We start from the raw sequence: 18,637 nt of genomic DNA, 5'->3' as shown, positions 1-18,637 counted from the left end.
TTGTGGAGCAGGAGATAGCTTTTTTTTTTTTTTTTTTTTTTTTTTTTTTTTACACAGTATGAGCCTAACTTGCGCCAAATATTTCCAAATGTCTTTTTTATTATGCTCTCGATGCCACCTTCCTCACTCAAGTCAACCATATACCTCCTGTACAAAACACATTGTTTCATATGTGTATAAAACAAATCATTAGCGGTTAAATAGCTTTGCTAAAGGCCACTTTCTCCGCAGGAGATCTTTATCCTAGACTCTTGGTGCTAGCTGTTATTTTTAAGGTGAAGGTTGAGTAATTTATAACTTCCTTAGTTAAAAATTTTCATTCTTGTTAAAGGTTAGAAGAGTAATGTTTAACTTAAATTCGAAGTTGCCACCTTGATTTATTATAGGCATAAATATGCAAATGTGTGGATTCGAAGACATTCTGCCAAATCAAATCTAAAAATCTTAAACCTATTCCTGCTGTCTGTAAACCAGAGGCAATTATTTGAAAACTAGGAATTTTGCTTAGAGTGAGTATTTTGGGCTGTTTATTAGTGTCCCCCTCCCAATGGGAGGGTACAAAGTGCTGCTTCTTGTGTGAACTTTCCCAGTAATTAATTTGGGGAAGTGTACATGCAGGTTCTAAGCAGGACTTGAAAAGTGGTTGACGCTAGTCGTGCGTGTAGGGTTTGCTGCCAAATTACAAGACTCCAGCGAAAGACAGATAATATTGCAGTGGGAACAGACGCAAAATTGGTAATTGATGACCGGTAGGTCTCATTGAGAGGCCATTTAAATGAAGAGGTCTGTGATTTGATTCTAATACTTTTACAAATATATATATATATAAACCAACATTCTGAACTCTTCTAAAATACCATTATTTTAATTTTTCTAATTATGAATGATTCTGCTATAGTATCTCTCAGTGAGAGCTGCCATTAACTTGCTGTTTTCCAGTAGAAGTCTAGTGACAAAGGAAATACCGCTTCTCCTTGTAACCCTCGAGAGAGGACGAAGACTTCTGCAGTTGTAATAACTTTGCTAAGGGGACCTGTGTATGAAGGTGTTTGGATAGACTTCTGGTTTACCGAGGAAATTACTGCTGTATTTACAATACAGGCTTTCCTGATCAAAAGAGTTTGCCTTCAAAGTAAATATTCTCTTTTGCATTCAAATATGAAGTAGCACTTGTCAGATTGTCAGCAGGCAGGCAGACTTTCTGATTAGTAATTTATTATATTTAATATTTTGTTTAAATATTCGTGGTTTGACACGTTTTTGCAAATAGTTGAGCTACTTATCTTGTAGGTTTATTCCTTTATCTGGTAAGAAGTTTTTGTCATCAGTGTATCTTAGCTGCTAAACTTTTAAAAGAGGAGTAATTCATGTATTCTGGTAAGTTCAGCAATTGATTTAAGTAATTTTCAGTAATGCTATTTAATTTACGTGTAACCTAGTTGTGAATAAAATGGAAGATCAACGGTTTAGTGAGGCAATAACAAAAAAAATGACCGTGGAATCGAAGCGGCCATAGGAAGGGCTGGTTGGACCAGCGGTGCCCATGGATGCCGTGGGCAAGGTTTGTCTGCCGGCTGTCCCTCGCCTTGAGCAGAGAGGGTTGGAGTAGGTCGCTGATCAGGCTCTCTTTGCGCTAAAAGTCTCTAAGCGAGATGTGCCCTCTCTGTCCATGTCTGTTGAATGTTTATGCTTCCTTTGAGTGTATGAGCGGGCAGCCTTGGAGATCCCCGTGGATGTGGCTGAGGAGGAGTGGCTCCAAATTCATCGGCAGGGAAGGTAGACAGCGGCGGCTGCGTGGGGAGAACGGCTTTCCATGCTAGTTTATTCAGCCTGTGGAGTTATGTCCTGTTCGACACCTGTAGATATTCTTTCTTGGGTCCGCTCTGCTGTTCAAGGGGAAAATCTTGAGCCAATTTCTGTGACTGCTGTTTGTCTAAGGACTGCAGTGGTTGTGGCCTTCTACGTGTCAGTGTTAAAAATCTCATTTTTGGAAATACTTTGCTTTGGGCATTGCTTCGAGCTGTGCGTTTCCTCGTAATCTGTTTTTGTGAAGCTTCCATGTGATCAGTTTCTTAGAAAACATAATTTATTATATAATCTTTTTGCATTTTTGAGAATTAGTCCTCAGAGATTGTATTTGTAAAGGGTGTCTTGGTGGTAGAGAAATTTTGTATAGTGAAACTTTTAAAAATGGCATTAAACTAATTTTATTTAATCTGACCTAAATTAAATACTTTTGTTTTTTTGAAAGTTTTTTGTTAAACTCATTAATTCATAATGCCTTTCCCATAGGTGCATATTTTCTTTGGAAATATGACATCAAACTGATGCAGAGCTTCAAAAAGCTGATGTTTTGTGTAATGCTTACTATCTGCTTTCTCTTCCAGATCATCGATAAATAGAATTTGCTAATTTGCACTGACTGGGAGACCTGTTGCCAACCACAAAAAATTTCGTGCTAGTGAGTAAGCGTAGGAAGTTCAGGTTTAGTGTTAATTACTGTGCCTGCGATTTGTCAAATGTAAAAGCTGGTAAAGTTTTAGAATCCTGTGATTGCAAAATTGTCTCTGGGGATATGCTTCACGGAGAAACGGGGGTGAGAATATTTTGTGTGGAAGAGAGAATTAGGGAGGTTCCACTGTATCGGGTCTGATGTCATTTTATCTGCTTGCCCACAGCTTGGAGTAGGAACTGGCTAATGTGTTGGAGAAGTTTGGTGATGACAATTTAATTGTTTCAGTTATTAAATGCTGCGGAGGATTTTGAGGAACTCCAGGTACTCGTAAACTCCTTCATAATTTGGTGACACTGATGTCGGGAGATACTTCCTTTGAATTAAATATGGTAATCTGCTTTATGAAACACAGCAAAAAGAAACTGTAAGCTTGAAAGTTTCTTTATCTTAAAGACTCATGGGGGACTTGATGATCCTTATGGGTCCCTTCCAACTTGAGATATTCTATGATATGGTTGAAGGTAAACACCCATTGTACATAAGCAATTTTTTTGGCGGGGCAGCTTTTGGAAAGGATATAAAAATCTGTAAGGTCATATGGAGCAGTTCATGCTTATCTGGAGTATTCCCCAACCTGGTTGCTTCCTCCTAAATGTGGTAGTAGTGGGAAGGGATGAAAAGGTCATGAAGATGGTTAGAGGTATTGAGTGTGGTTGTGACATGAGACTGCAGCCAAGAACTGCTGAGCTTCAAGAGTCCTTCCAGGAGGGACCTGACCGAGGGTGTTCAGAGGTTTAAGACTTCAGGACAACTAACCGGTTGCTCTGCTTTCACCCTGAAGAGGAGGGAATGCGAAGGCAAGGCGTCTCGAGTAAATTTGAGATAAATGCTTCCTGGCTGACTCCTTGCAGAAATTGAGAAGGCGTTTACATGCAGCATCACGTTGTAAAGCATTGCCTGATGCTTGGGTACTGCCTGCTGCCCACAGCAGAAAAACAGACTCATTGAACCAGGGCTCTGATCTAATATGTCAACTTATCTTTATCTCTGTAGGGTTTGTACTGCACGTACTGTGGTAAGTCAGGTAGGAAACTGTACTATTTGTATTTACTTACCTAGACAGTCATGCTTAGATGTAGCATTCAAACTCCGGTGTGTCTCTCACTGTTCTGCCGGTTGTGTAGGCAATATTTAACCTTTTAGTGCCTCAGTCAGCTGGCAAAGGGGATTATTCTGGGCCGCTGTCATGCAGTGCCATGCCTGGAATAAAAGCCCAGGAGCTTCCAGGCCTGCAGACTTGCAAATGGACAGCACAGGCTCCTAGTGTTGTTATTTTTGTTAATGAAAAGTCTAAAAAAGTTATAATCCACTGAAGTTGCTTCTAATACTCGAATAATCTTCATTTGACTGAGTGCGTGATTTGTTGACCTTGCATGCGGGCTTTCTTATGAAATGTATAAAAGGAATTGCAGTAGGAGGAGCTTCTTAAAACCAAAAATGGGAAAACCATGTAAATGAATTGGTAACTCCCCACTAACACGAGAGCTGGCGCTAGACTAAAGCAGCGATTATGGTCTGACCGTGTTATTTCATCGTTTAACTTGTGACTCGTGCATCTTTTTTAACTTATAGGGTGTTTCTAACTCTCTAACCACACAGCTGATGCTCAGACACTAAGCTACTTTAAGAGTGAGTGGTAGTGTTTGAAAGCCGACTGGAAACCAGTTATGTTTAGACGTAAAAGTACACTTGTGTGGTTTTTTTAATTATGATTTTCAGATTTCATCCCGCGGTGCAGATAATAAAATTGTCGGCAATTAATTTGTACATACTTTCACAAAGTAACTTCCTTCCTGTTGTCTCCTTTACTTACTTTAATATGCTATCCGATAATATTTTAATGAGAGAAATTTCAGAGTTGCAAAGGCTTTCTTTCAAACTTTATCTGTTGGCTTGGATAAAATACCCCTGGTTGATAGCATAAGTACACATCTTGATGTAGATGGATTTGTTATATTTGCACCGGAAACCCTAATGTTTTGCAGTATAAAGTGCACTTTTTCTTAAAAAACTTGTATTCATGTCTGATTAGTGTCTTATGTGATGAAAGTGATATTCTGCCAAACCTCCAAAGCTGAGGATATTGTTAATTCTTCATCGTATTAATTGAAACCCGAGATCTGCTTCTGCTCAGTCTATTTTAAGACAAAGTAGAGAAGAAAATGCCTCCCCATAGATAGGAATTAAATATAGGAAGTGAAACTATACACTGCCCTTAAATAAAACGCCGTGCTACTTAAATACACATTCAGGTTTTCTATTGCACCAGCTTCTTAAATTGCAAATGTTTACTTTGATTAAACAGGGAGTGCCTTGTCCTGTGCTGGGCTCGCTTTTGGAAAGCAGAGTGGTGGTGATGGGGACAGATGAGCCTTTCGCACATAAAGTGGATGGAAAGACTGGGCTTTTGGCACTGGGAGAAACTGCTGAACTTGTTCGGTATCCCCTTTATCCAAGGATGCTCTTCAGAAACTGCACTGAATTGAGTTCTCGAGGTTTTCTGACACACACTCGGACCTGACAATGGAAAAAACAGAGTATTTGCTACTTCGTTGTCACTCTCGGTTAGGCTGGCCAAATTTGTGAAGGTTATTCTGTCTCTTCTTTAAGGTTAGGCGTTTTGTTTGGACTCCGTTATGCATGTTACAGCATCACTCAGCCTCTCTGGTCCTCTTCGTTAATTGTGGTGAAATAAACAGTTGTCTGTCTGGGTATCTCAGGTGTTGCCAATCTCATGCTTATCAGGACTCTTGGAGCTACAATTCTAAATCTGTTGGGGCTTCTGTTTTTCTCAGTGTGTTCTTGCAGTGCCTTGTAAAACCAAACAATCTAGTGTGTCACAAAAGGGCTGTGTAATAAAGAACCGTTAACGTACTTTCAGCTTGCTATTGCTAGACTGGACTTTGTAACTGAAAATTTAAACCGATGTTTCAAAGTAAATAAAGAGTTTAACTCTGACTCCTGGTGTTCTTTAACAACCATCAGAAGAAGTAATTTTCAAAGATGCCTTTTGTAGGGTGGTAATTACATATCAATGATCACAGACTGACCAGATAACAGCGTATTTGGTTTTATACCATTCCCTAAGCACCTGCTGCTGTTGGAGATGAGCCCTGGGACGGTGCAGATCCCCTGCCCTGTCCTGCATGGCTGTTTTTCAGAATGGGAACAGATGCTATCTAGGCTCCTTCTCTTGGACTTCAGCTGCATATCTTAGATGTTTGTGTCATATTATTCAGAAGAATATTTGGAAGTTTTATCTTGCCATCTTCTATTACGTATGTGTGTTTCTTTTATCTATTATGTCCTTTCTTTGTACTCAGAGGTAAATTTTCCAGCCCTTGCTTAGACCACATAGCCTAACGGAGCAACGGACATCCTTCTAAACAGAGTGCTGCGCTGAAATAGTTATGCAAAATTTGTTCAACATTACTGGTATTAAGACAGAGCGGCCTGGGGAGTGTCCTTCCCCTGATTTGATGACGACTCTTCAAAGCATGCAGCAGCACGGTTAGTTCTTGAGAGCCTGTAATCCTGAAAGCTTTGGGGAGCAAAAGCTACTGAAGGGTTTTTGTTTCTGAGTTTGAGACTTGCCCATTTCACACCGAGCTGGATAATTCCAGGAAGCAGTGGTGAAAGGATCTGATTAATACCCCCGCCTTGTATGTTTCCCACACCAAAACCACCAGTTCTACTCAGATTTTTTTAATTTTTATTCATGAGGAAAGGCTTGATAGAAGCTCTCCCTGGGTCTTGGAGAGCAGAGTTTGGAGCCGCAGTCCTCCAACGATTGGAGTTGCCTCTCTGCATCCCTAGCTGGAATGAGGACAAGACTTAACTCTGGTTTTAAGCATCTCCCCTGCCCATGGCATTACTTTAAACAAAGAAAGAATAACTCTTCCTTCTTTGTTCTGAGATGAGGTATTGGTATGGTCCAGTATGGTGCTTGCTAGTGCCTCTGGCATCCGCTCTGTGTGTTCTGCACATGGGTGAAGAGCAAGGCTGAACGGGATGTCAGATTTGCCCGCGAGCAGGTCTGTCTGCGGCCATCTGTTCCGAAGACAAGAAGGGGAAGGGCACGCTCTGGCAGGGTTCAAAGAGCTTCCCAAAACTTCTCTGGAGATACTAGTGTGCTGCAGGGCCAGACAGGCAGTGGCTTTCCTGGGGAAAGGTGTTAAAAGTCTGGTAAAACTGGGGTGTGCTCATGTCAGATGCGTGAGGAGCTGGCGATCACAGCTCATCCCGCTGACTTCCGTTTCCTTTTTCGCTTGAGTTTCGTAGCCATGTCGTGCAAAGTCTGCATTGCCCGGTGAACCCTAAATCTTTTCAGACTTTTCCAGATCTGTTAGTTAATAAAGTTTTTCTGCTTTACACACCCTTTACTGTTCCCACATGGGTTTAAACAGCAGCAGCAGTTCTCCCCTTCTCTGTAGTCTTGACCAAAGGGGGTTTCAGCAATGAAGCCTTGTGGGGTGCAGCAGGTGACCTGCTAGCAGCAGAAGTTGCTGTGATGCTGAAGCTGCCTTTGATCCACACGCTGCAAATCCCTCCCAGGCTTACCAAGACACTTGGGAAGGAGCTCTAAGGCATTTTCTAGCCAGATTTCTTCCGCCACGCTCCTTTTCCGGAGGAAGAGCTCCCTTGAGGATCGTGGGAAGATGAGCAGCGTGTCTGGAAGCTGCTGGGGTGCATCGAACTCGAGCACCATTGCGTGCCGCTTTCCTTGAGAGCAAGTTGTTAACCCTGGAGCTCTCCCCGTCTTCCCCAAGAGAGTTTTCTTGCCGTGCCGGGCTTCTTCATGGTTGTCGGCTGAGTGCCGCCGGAGGCTGGCTGCCACGGCGGCTGCTCCTTTTGGGTTGTGAATCAACCTGGCTTTGGCTGAGAACAGGTAGAAGCCCTGTGTTGGCTGCCTTCGGGCTTCTACCCTTTCCCTGCTGCCACTGGTCCTGGCTGGGAGCAAACTGGGGCGATGGGGAGGGCTGGTGCCACCAGATGGTGCTGCCATACAGCCTGACTGTGCTCAGCTTCACCCTGGACCGGGACAGCCTGAAGGTCTGACACTTCCAACAGCTTCAGCTTGGTCCTGGGGGGTCTTCTTGTGGTCCTGACTTTCACCACCACTGGTGTTGCAGAGATGGGAGGGAAGGAGACGTCGGAGATGTCACCGGTGACGGAACACCATCGGGTCCCTGCCACACGAGCGCTGGTTGCACCAAGGGTGTTGGGGATTCAGCGTTTACCCCTCGCCAGCTGCTCCACGGAGCAGGTTGGACGTCGTATTACCGCGAGGCACGGCTTTGCTAAGACCGAGGGCTAAGGCCTGCCCCGGGTAAAACCCAGAGCCAGCCCGGTGTACCGAGGTGGTTTGTGACTGGAGGGGGGGATCAGAAAGGAAAACTTTGGGGTTCCTTTTGAATCTTTGCTTCTTCTCTGTCTTTTTTTGATGTCCGAGCTCTGGGAACATTTTTCTCCCGAGCTGCCGTGGTGATCTCATCGAGTTCTCCAGCCTTTTCTTCGGAGTTGGAGCAGTGTGGTGGTCTGCTTTTGTTACACTTGCTGATACCCAGCGTGCGATGGGCACTGGGGAGTTTTTATCTTGCCATCATCTCATTTATCTTGCCATTCCTCAAAGGTGAGCCAGGACACGTGCTCCCTGGAGAGGACACAGGCTCTCCTGTGAGCCAAGCCCTGATGAAATCACTCTCCTTTTAATTTGCTTTATAAAGTGATAAGCTCTTCCTGCAAGGTGGTGTTTCCAGAGTGATGTCATGCTGTTGGGTAAGCCATGTGTCGATGAGGTCGTTTTGCAACCAGAACTCTCTGGAGGCAGAGATCGAAGGTTTCGCTGGTCGGTGGCAAGGAAGCTCATTGTAGAGCATCCCAGTTGGGTCTCTTGGATGCGGATCCAGAGAGCTGGGGAGGATATCTCTTTGGTGGACTGGCTCCTCATAGATCTTAATCTTAATTCTTTCTTGCAACAGCCTGCTCTGTTCCCCCTCTTTTCTTCCTCCCCCACTCCTCAAGCCCTCCAAACCCTTCGTAAATGAGGTGGGATTTTTGGGCAGCGTCCATCTGGCAGGCTGCTCGCTCTCCGCGTTTTTTCCCGGCTTGCAAATCAAAGCTGACCTCAAGCAAAGGTGCTGGAGAGCCCACCCTCTCTTACAGCCGCTGCCGAAGGGCTCCCCAGAGTTTCAATCAGAAACTCGCAGCTGCGGATCTGGTGCAGGGGAATGGCTGGAATTTCCTGCCCACTCGGAGCGGCCCTTGCTGCCTTCCGTGGAGGCATGTGCGGGCAGGTCCCAGGTCAGGGTTCGCTGCCTCTTGCACCCTGCGCTGAGTGGCTGGGGATGGACAGGCTCCCGGTGCAGTGGAAAATTCCCAGTATGGGCTTCCCATGCCAGGGATGATGCTCTGGCTGAGTATTTCCCCGTGCTGGGGCTCCTCACCGTGGCATTTCAACCATGCTTTTCTTTCCCTGCTGCTTGGAGGTAGCTCATCGTCTGGCCCCAGCCTTCCAGGAGATATAAATGGATATTCACCACCTACCTCTGCTACGGGCTGGGGTTTTCTTGGCTGGTTCCCAACCAGCATCATGGCTCAGGCCTGGGGGAAAATCTCTTTTTGCTGCTCGTCTCCAGCTGCTTCCCGCTGCAGTGGATGCTCTGCTGCTGCAGGAGCAGCATGCCCTGTGTACACAGCCCTTCCCCGAGTCACGCTCCGGTGACTAATTCCCTCCTGACGGGCTCATGAACCCTGGTCCATGCCCGGGTTCACAAATAAATAATTTTTTTTCTCTTGGAGGTTAGGCTAACAGCAGCCTCGCCTAATTCTTCAGCAGCTTTCATTCTCACGCCTCATCCAAAATTGTGCCTTGCACTTAAAAAAAAATGTCCAGGCTCTTAAAATCCTACGGTTTTAAGGAGCTTTCTGGGTTGTCCTTCCCTTGTAGCATCTCCTGAGGCTTTCCTTGGTAAAAGAGATGCTGCTCTGGGATGTGCCTAGGTTGGATTTGATTTCCTTCATCTATTTTCCCCCTCTGCTCTGTATTGGAAAGCTTTTTGGAAGAAGGATTTAGAGCTCATCTGGGTCCCTCCTGAGCGCGGCTTGGAACCTGCACGAAGGCAGGCCCCTGGTTAGAGCTGCAGCTTTCCTTCTGCTGCTGCCTTTTTCTTCACTTCTGGGCTCAGTGCTGCCGTCCTGAGAGAGCACGATGCTGCCAAAAGCCTCAGCCTGGGGGTACCTGCTGGATCTACACTAAAAATGGAGGCAAAGGGCTGTTTCGGCATGTCAGAGGGGCGAGACGCATCCCCCTTTGAACGGAGAGAGGCTCACACCATGGAAAAGCTTCTTTTTAAAGCTACTTTTCAATAACCATCACTTCAATCCTGCCCAGGCTGAGCTCGTTGCCTGCTGCTTGTGCAGATGATGCTCTCAAGGCATTATACCAGATTTAAGTCTGCCGCAGGGGAAATACCATTGCAAGCTGTAAAGCATCCTAGCCAGAGTACAGACCCTACCTGTAAATCCATCTGTCCAGGGAGTCCGTTCCAGGAAAGATGCTTGTTGCAAGCAGAGAACTTCCTCGTGCCGAAAGCATTGCTGTAAGGAAGGTGGCTGGGGTGGCAAGTGAAGATCTCTCAAGCAAGAGTTCCATTTTTGACAGTTGGATTGGAGTAATTTCTTGCACTTCCCAGGCTGAGGGGGCTGGGAATTCAAGTTAATAATTGACCGCGGGTGCAGTCAAGGCAGAAATGTCTTTGTCCAAGTGGGGCAGAAGTCTCATTTTTGGCAGATGCTGTAAAGGAAGAAAAATGTGATTCCCACCGTGATGGGGCAAAACCTGCTTTTTGCTCACCTGATCCATCCTGTTTGTCTTTTATTTAGAAATGTCTAAAGGTCAAGACAGCTTCCACTCTGCCAATTCATCATGACAGTGGCCAGCGCTGGGAAAACACGGGATGCGGCTTCCCAAACATCCCACGCTGGAAGCGGAGGGAGAGCCCTCGTCTCCCATCCCTCTGCGCCCATTTCCAGACCTGAAATGAGATGGGATGGAACAAACCTTGTCCGTGATGTGACCGATGGACCATCTCGGAGGCTGGCTGTGTTCCTTCCCTTCATCGAGGGTTTTCTCACCCTGAATTACTCCTGGAAGCGCTGAAGCTGCCTCCAGCCACCAAATTCCCTAGAGACCAAGCCCTAAGGGCTGCTTGAAGCTTCCACGTAGTGGCAAGAGATACGGGAAGCCGTGCCGTTCTTCTCTTCTAAGCTGAAAAATATACCATGGGGAAATATTATTTAACTCGCTTGCGGTAGTTTGCAGGAAATGTCCCATCCCCCCACCTCCAGCATCTGACTTGCTCAACCTGAGTGGTTTTGGGGAACACAGGAGGTCCCGTAGGTCACGGGGAGCACCCAGTCCAACGCCATTTGCCTTGCGGCGGGGTGCTCTCCAGGATGGGATGCTGTAACCTCGCTCTGTCGGTCCTGGGGCTGGTGCACGCCGGTTCTCAGGGGGCTCTAGCTTTTGTCAGAGGCTCTCAGCGCCTTTTCAGGAGCCATTTGCTCAACAGCCTCGGGGAACTGCTAGACCTAAAATCTGGAGGGCAGCACTTCCCCTCCTGCCACTTGCAATAAGGAACACTACAAAAATAACCGAGGTTTCTGCAAGTGCGGGCGGGCGAGCGGCCGCAGGGAAGTTTTGTGCTTTTCGGGGAATCGAAGCCCTTCGGAGCCCCCTCGTCTGCGCTTGCCCCCATCAGCATCCCACCACCCGGGCTGGGGGGAGCTGCAGGGGGAGCAAAGCGGAGCCGGCCCCCCCAGCCACGATCGCATCAACAGTGCAGAAGGAATTGCATTCGAGGGGCCACGAAGCCCCGGTTGCACGTGGCTGGTTTGGGGCTCGTCCTGCAGCCCGGCACGGTGCCGGGAGCTTCGCCGATCCCGCTCCGAGCCCTGCTCGAGTTGGTTCGAGTTGAGGGCTGCAGCCAGCTTGCATTTCATGGGGAAGTGACTAATGTTCGTGTTCCCCTTGTTTCTTTTGGCGTTTAATCTCAGTGTTTGCAACGTGGCTTCTTTCCCCGGTGCTGGCTCAGCTGGGAGCCGCGGGTGGCTCTGGGGGTGGCAGCGAGCATCTGCCGTGTCCCCCACTGTAGTCCCTGCTGACCACCTCTTGTCTGGAGATGGAGAGAAGGCACAAAGATTATTTATATCTTTCCAGGCTCAGCAGTGCACGCTCTGAGCTTTTCCTGAACTTTCTAGCAGCTTTTCCAGCTGCTGGCCTCCATGTGATGCTTTAATCACCAAAACTCTGTTTCTCTCCTGCTCGGCGTGTGCAGAGGAGCGACGGCACCGGGGCATCAGCTCCTCCTCATCCTCAGCCCCTGTCTTGGCCCCTCCAAGGTCCAGGAGTCCCCGGCCACCAGCAATCCTGTGGCCAAGTGCTGCTGTTAATCGCTACTCCAGATCTGTGCCAGATGGGTGAGAGCTGCGCTCTGGTTGTACCTTGCCAAGGGATGCATGTAGGATGCATTAACCGGAGAGGAACCCGCATCCCGCTGGGAAGAGGTGTTGGAGAAATCGGACCTTCTGATGCAAAAGATGATGGACTAACGGCCCAGTAAGGACCGGAGGAAACGTGGGATGCTGTTTATGCACGGGGCTGAGGCTGTGCAATCGCATCTTGCAGGCTGGTGAGGACACGCTGGGACATTTCATAACAGGTCACTCAGCATTCACAACTGCTGCTCTTAAAACACAAGTTTTATGGCTGTTGCTGGACTGTAAATCTCCGACTTCCACGGCTGGCGCCTTTTGGGAGAAAACATCCGGCTTCGGCAAACTTTGATGCTCTCCGAGTGCGAGCCACTGTGCGTCACTCGTGGATGGGGCTTGTACCACACAACATGCCTATGGTTAGAAAATTCATTGCAAAAGCAGAACTGCAGGATTTAGGGGTTTGCTGGGTCTTGCTCAAGGACCGGCCAATGTGATTGCTGGTGGGTCAGGGCCTCTTCCTGCGCCCGGACGTGCTGCACGGCTCCGATTCGGCTTTGGACAAGCGTGTTTGGCACCTTGCAGATGGTGGAGGGTGCTGGTGGCTGGACTGGTGCCTGCTGGGGACCTGGAGGTGTTTGGGGCAGATGGGGTGGCATGATGGTTCTGCCCCGGGGTGTTACCTGGAGGTTTGTTGTCCTCCTGGGGTGATGCTCCGTCTCCCTTCTTCCTTGAATTGGGGGAGGGCTGAAGGGTTGCAGTCACCCCAGCTGATAAAATCCCCAGGGAAGGGGATCACAGGGGTGCTTGGTGCTCCCAGGAACTCCCTAAGGATCCCACAGATCCGGCTGGAATGAAAGCACCCACTGAGGAGCCAGTGCCTGGACCAGCTCCCGGCGGGAAGATGCTTCGGGTTGGGAGGCTCATCTGAGCGTCTTCCCTGCCCGGCCGTGTCACCCCTGGCAGAAGCAGAATGGTGCCCAACTCCACATGGGACAAAGCACTCGAGATAAACCTGACCCTGAGGTTTCCCTGTGAGCCACACATGGGTTTTTTTTCCAAGCTGGAGGTTCTGGGCAGAGAAAGGCAGCGTGAAATGGTGCGAGGTCTCTGGGTGGGCTCCTCCTGCCCCTTCTTCATCCGTCCCTCTGCAAGGACGGATCCAGAGCAGGGCAGAGGAGCCGGAGCCGGGGCAATCCCCTTCACTTGACGCTGCTTGTGCCGACAAACTTCTCCTTTCACGTGTTTTAGGGTGAAACGTCTGGTCTCGGGTTTGCCTCAGGCAACCCCTCAAGAAACCGGGTGAGAAAGGCAGGAGTAACGCTGGAGCTGGCTCCCGAGGAGGAGCAGAGAATAACCAGCTGGAAATCGGGGGATTACTGTAAGCACGTTCATCCTGTAGCAGGAGCACAGTTAAAGACCAGCGCTTGGCTCAACTTCAGGACATTTGGGAACGGCCTTGCCTGCCCCGGCCAGCGCTGGGGGGGGACCTGCCTGTTGCCTCGTCCGACCGGGGGTCTCTCATCCCTCCGCTCATCTTTTTTGGTCAAAGCATCCCTTAGGAGAAGGCGAGAGACAGGTGGTCCCGTGCCGGCCTTGGTGGCTTGTTCCCACCTTGGATTTTTCTCTTTCCCGGTGCGTGGGCAGCCCCGGTCTGGCACGGCACTTCCCACCGCACGTGGCCCCGCTGGATCCGTGCCAGCCTGGCGTGCCCAGCTCCATCCCGACCGCCTTTGGGCCGCCCAGGGATGATGTAACCCAGGCCACCATTGCTTCAGGAGGGACCAGACCCGGGGCAGAGCCGTTCCCCGGCCACACCGGTCATCGGCTGCACGGGGGAGCCTCTGCCGCAAGCCGGGCTGCGGCATCGGTTTGGTAGGACGAGGTCCAGTGCTGATCTGCTCCCTCCTCCGTGAGTGTGCCGGCACGAGCCGGGCTGCCTGGCCGCTGCTTCCCTGCTCTGCTTCTGCTTCCGAGGGGTTTTAGGGAACGGGCTGCATGTCTGGCTCCGTCCCACGCCATAACGGGGACCCGTGTGCCAACGGGGACCGGCGCGAGGCGAAGGACAGAGAAGGCAGCCGAGGATGCAGGGGTGGACAAGCTGCACCATGGTGCTGCCCTGCACATCATCCTTTCTCCATCACCCTCTGCCACCTCCGAGGCCACCGGGTATTGCCTGCGGCCGCTTGCTCCTCACCGACGGGGCAGGGGAGGTGAGGGGGATCCCCCCCCGGCCATGAGCTGGCACAGCGATCCGTGAGGAAAACGTGAGGTGGAAGGGAAATGTTTGTGTCTGAGAAAAAGTATTACATATTTTTCATCTCCACAGCTGCAAACCAGCTTGCAAATCACCCAACTCCAGCACCGCCAGAGCTCCCGTACGAAATCCCAGGCGGAGAGGAGAGATTCCTGCTGGGTGTTTACTCCGGCGTCACCCGCCGGCAGCCTGGGACAGGGAGGGGGGACGGAGGGCGGGCAAAGTTCGGCTCCTATAAATTCAGGTCTGGTCCACTTCATTCATTCCCCTGGCAGCATCGCTGGGAGCTGCACGTCCAGCCTTCACACAAGAGGTTTTCCAAATAAATCCCCCCGGGACCGCCGGCTGCCTGCGCGATGCCGAGGGTCCTGAGGGATGTCGGGGCCACCCTCGGCTGCCTCCAGCTCCTGCTGCTTCTCACCGGCGTGGAGCTGAGGCCCCACGCGTGGGACGAGGACAAGCTCCAGCTGGAAGCCATCAAAAAGGGGATTCTGGAGCGGTTGGGGATGCCCACTCCCCCCGTGGTCCGGCACCGGCTGGACCAGGAGAGCATCCGGAGAGCGCAGCGGTTGTACCAGCAGAAAGTGGCCGAGCTGACGGGAAACCAGAGCCGGGAGGAGGAGGGAGCCGTGCCCAGGAGCAGGCGCCTGCATCGCCTGACCCCCACACGTAAGTGGCCGCGGATCCACGCGCATCCTGTGACCCTCGTCGTGTCCCCCCCCGGCACACACACGTGTGTCCCCCCAATGTGTCCCAGCTGCCTCGGTGTGTGCCGGGACATGACCGGGCATGAATCGCGGTGACCGTGGTCATCCTTATCCCGGCTGCTTCCTTTGCCCTGACACTGGGGAGGAGCCACCGTTCGAGCTGGTTTTGCTTAAAAACACAAAACCCAGGAAATTTGGGATGGAAGCTTTGATCAGCGGCGCAGCGGCAGCTGTGGGTGCTTGGAGCGGGGTTCGAGATGGGGTGGGGGGGAGCGGAGGTGCCATCCCTCGAGCCCCAGCTTGAGCCCCACTTTGGGGTTTTATCCAGATCTGGGGTGATTTAGGGAAATACTCAGCTCCTGCTGCTTTGGCTGGGGGGGGGGACAGCCAGGGTGTGGGGTGGGGGTCACCCCGACAGGTCCTGGGACTCCTCAGTGAGACCCTCCAGCTGGGGGTCCCTGGAGACGGTGGGTTCCAAGTGACCTGAGGACGAGGATGGGGGGGCCAAATCTCCCTGGCCTCAGCATCCCTGGGGATTGGGGTGATTCCCTGGAGAAGGCGGTTTGGCTGCCGGACAGGAGCTGGTCACGAGCCTTGGCTGGCGGGGTGGATTGCCGTCTCTAACGATAGCTGTCCTCCCTGTCCCCGCAGTGCTGCGTCAGCCGGCCATCCCCCAGGGACATCAGGACCCCCAGGGACACCAGGACCCCCGCGGTCCCTACCGCTACCATCTCCTCCTCGCCCGCACCGAGGCTTTCCACCGACAGCTCCGGGTGGTGCAGGCGGAGCTGAAGCTCTTCAAGGAGTCGCTGGCATCCCCCGGCACATCCCTACCCGATGCCTCCGTGCCCCCCCAGGTCAGCATCTATATGCTGGGGGGGGCTCATGGGACCCCGCAGCTCCTGCGTAGCCAAGAGCTGGACGGTGATTCCCGGAGCCTGGACCTCACAGCGGCCGTCCAGCCCTGGGCTGCCGGTCCCGAGGACACGTTGCGCCTGGAGTTGGCTTTCACGGCCGACGTCTCAGCCTTGCTGGCCACCTCGGGGGGTGAGACGCTGGTGCTGGAGGTGGAAACCCATGAGACCACCACGGGTCGGGGGGCCAGGAGAGCCCGGGGGCTGGAGGAGGAGTGTGGGAAGAGCGACGGAAAGTGTTGCCTCAAGTCGCTCAAGGTCTCCTTCCAGGACATCGGCTGGGCGGACTGGGTGATTGCCCCCAACAGCTACTACATGAGGTTCTGCGAAGGTTCCTGTCCCCACAACTACAAGCCGGCCAGCATGCACGCCCAGATCAAAGCCCGCATGCATTCCCTCTCCAAAGCCACCCCACCGCCCTGCTGCGTCCCCGCCGGCTACGACCCCATGGTGCTGATGCACTACGACGGCGAGGGCAGGCTGGTCTCCACTCTCTTCGAGGACATGCTGGTCACCAGGTGCCACTGTGCCTGATGGCATCGCCTCCGGTTCGGACCGGGACCCGTCACCGCTCGGATGGGGCAGAGCCTGCCCATCTCCCAGCAGCTCCAGCATCCCAAAAATCGGACCCTGTGGCTCAAAATGCCTCCACGCCAGCCTCGGCTCCGCCATCTGGCTCAGCCCCCAGTTGTGAACTCCCCTCCACAGGCCACAATAACTTATTCCCCCCTCTCTTCCCTTATTTAAAACCATGGGGTTTTTGGTAGGTGGATCCTGCCCACCCAAGAGAGCCCAAACGGTCCGGGGTGGGTCTGTCCCTGCGTGGCTGCAGCCCGCCCCATGTCTGAGCATCATCTCTTCTCTGCTTAGAGACTTATTTATACAACCCTCTTATTTATTGCTAACTTATTGTATTTTATAGCAAAATACCTTTTTGGGAAAGGTTTTTTTTGTGTGTGTGTATTTGCATTTTGTATATTTCTATAAAACAGAAATAATGTAATAATGTAAATGAATAAAGTGATGGGAACAGGGATGCTGGCTGCTCCTCCCGCACAACCGGCTGGGGGTCTCCGACAGAAGCCCCGCAGCGGGACACCTTCAGCTGGGGGTCCCGCAGCTCGGGCCCTCAGCCCCTCTTCCACAGGTGACCGGTCGGGAGCTGACTCCATATGGATTTGCCTGTAAATCCTTATGGCTTTCCGGGACTGGGCCAGCCCCATCCCTCCCCTGGCAGCGGCTGCCGTGGCGGGTGAGTAATGCCTGGGCGATGCTCCCAGTGACCTTTGAGTTGTTTGTGTCCTTGAGATGGGTGCTGGGCGCAGCCTTGACCCCCCCCCCGCTGGGATGTCCAGCCGGGATGCAGCCGCTGTCCAATTTCCAAGTACTTCAGCCGTGGGACCCTGTGGGCACCAAGAAGTGGGGGAAATACCCGCTTCCCCCGGGTTCTGCCACCGCGGTCGGTCGGTGGCACACACCATATCCCCGAGGGACTCGCCACAGCTGGATGAGGTGGTTCTGCTGGTCACAGCTCCTCTCTGTCCTGTCCCCTCTTCCAGCATGTCCCGGGGGTGTCCTGGGCTGCCCGGCTCCGTGGCAGCTCCTGGTGGGGACCTGGGCTTGAGGAACGTGGGATATGGGGACCTCCTGTCTGGGGACGTGGGCTTTGGGGACCAGAACTTGAGGGACATGGGATATGGGGACCTTCAGTCTGGGGATGGGGTCTTTGGGGACCTGGGCTTGAGGAACGTGGGATATGGGGACCTCCTGTCTGGGGACGTGGGCTTTGGGGACCAGAACTTGAGGGACATGGGATATGGGGACCTTCAGTCTGGGGATGGGGTCTTTGGGGACCAGGGCTTGAGGGACACAAGCTATGGGGACCTCCACCCTGGGGACGTGGACTTGAGGGACCTGGGCTTCGGCGACTTCCACTCTGGGGACCTAGGCTAAAGTGATGTGGGCTCTGGGGACCAGTCCTTGAGGGTCCTGGTCCCTTGGGACCCCTGCTCTGGGGACATGGCCTCTGGGGACCTGTCCTTGAGGGTCCTGGTCCCTTGGACCCCTGCTCTGGGGACAAGGGCTTTGGGAGCTCCAGGGACTTTCCCTGGGGACCTCCAGCCTTACACAGCTCCTTTGGGTTAATGTTTACAGCCGCCCCTGTTCTACCGACACCCCTTACCGAGGCCGTCCGTGCCATTAACAGATAACGAACCGTGGCTCTGCTCGGCTGGTGCCACCTCGCTGCTGCCAGAGGGACGGATCCAGCCCAGGAACGGCACCAGCCACCCTGTGTCCTGCCCGGGGCTCCCAGCAGACCACGAGCTACACAGGTAATTGAAGATAATTAAACCATTTAATGGGGCACGGTGGAGCATCACAAGGACCGGAGCTCAGGGAACCCATGAAGAATTGGGGGGGGGGGCACCCAGACGAGCCGTAGGGTCCCCATATCCCCAGGCTGCCGGTCCCCTTGGGGTGCACAACACAGCAGCGCCGGGCTCAGGGACCTTGCTAGGAGCATTAAAAAAAAAAAAAAGGGTGCTATGTCTCTGTTCCCAAAAGTGGCAGATTTAGCAGGAAAAGGGCGGAGGTGTTGCAGGCGACGGCGGGGTTGGTCCCAGCGCCCGGATGTCCCCAACCACCGACACGTCCCCAAGCGCACGTGCGCCCGGACACTCTCCATCAGCAGCTGAAAAGGGGAAGAGGAACCGTGTGCCGTGGTCACCCCACGGCCACCCGCTCTGCC

General features: G+C 51.9%; 2 protein-coding genes across 2 annotated transcripts in view; one reads left to right on the top strand and one right to left on the bottom strand.

Moving 5' to 3' along the window:
- The first annotated feature begins 14,623 nt into the window (after positions 1-14,623).
- On the top strand, positions 14,624-16,422 carry GDF15 (growth differentiation factor 15). Its single transcript, XM_010562300.1, has 2 exons — positions 14,624-14,936; positions 15,626-16,422. The coding sequence occupies exons 1-2, from the start codon at positions 14,624-14,626 to the stop codon at positions 16,420-16,422; spliced, it is 1,110 nt and encodes a 369-aa protein (XP_010560602.1).
- A 2,012-nt stretch (positions 16,423-18,434) lies between these two features.
- LOC104828482 (leucine-rich repeat-containing protein 25-like) overlaps positions 18,435-18,637 on the bottom strand; it is a 1,946-nt gene continuing 1,743 nt past the window's right edge. The window contains exon 3 of the mRNA XM_010562164.1: positions 18,435-18,580. Coding sequence (XP_010560466.1) covers positions 18,574-18,580 — 7 coding nt within the window. The 3' untranslated portion in view covers positions 18,435-18,573. The remainder of the gene's footprint in view (positions 18,581-18,637) is intronic.

This window comes from Haliaeetus leucocephalus, unplaced genomic scaffold (genome assembly GCF_000737465.1).
Source record: "Haliaeetus leucocephalus isolate CR32 unplaced genomic scaffold, Haliaeetus_leucocephalus-4.0 Scaffold157, whole genome shotgun sequence".
In the NCBI taxonomy this organism is placed as follows: Eukaryota; Metazoa; Chordata; class Aves; order Accipitriformes; family Accipitridae; genus Haliaeetus; species Haliaeetus leucocephalus.
The sequence above is the reverse complement of the archived record's forward strand: the minus strand, read 5'-3'. Positions and strand labels throughout refer to the sequence as shown.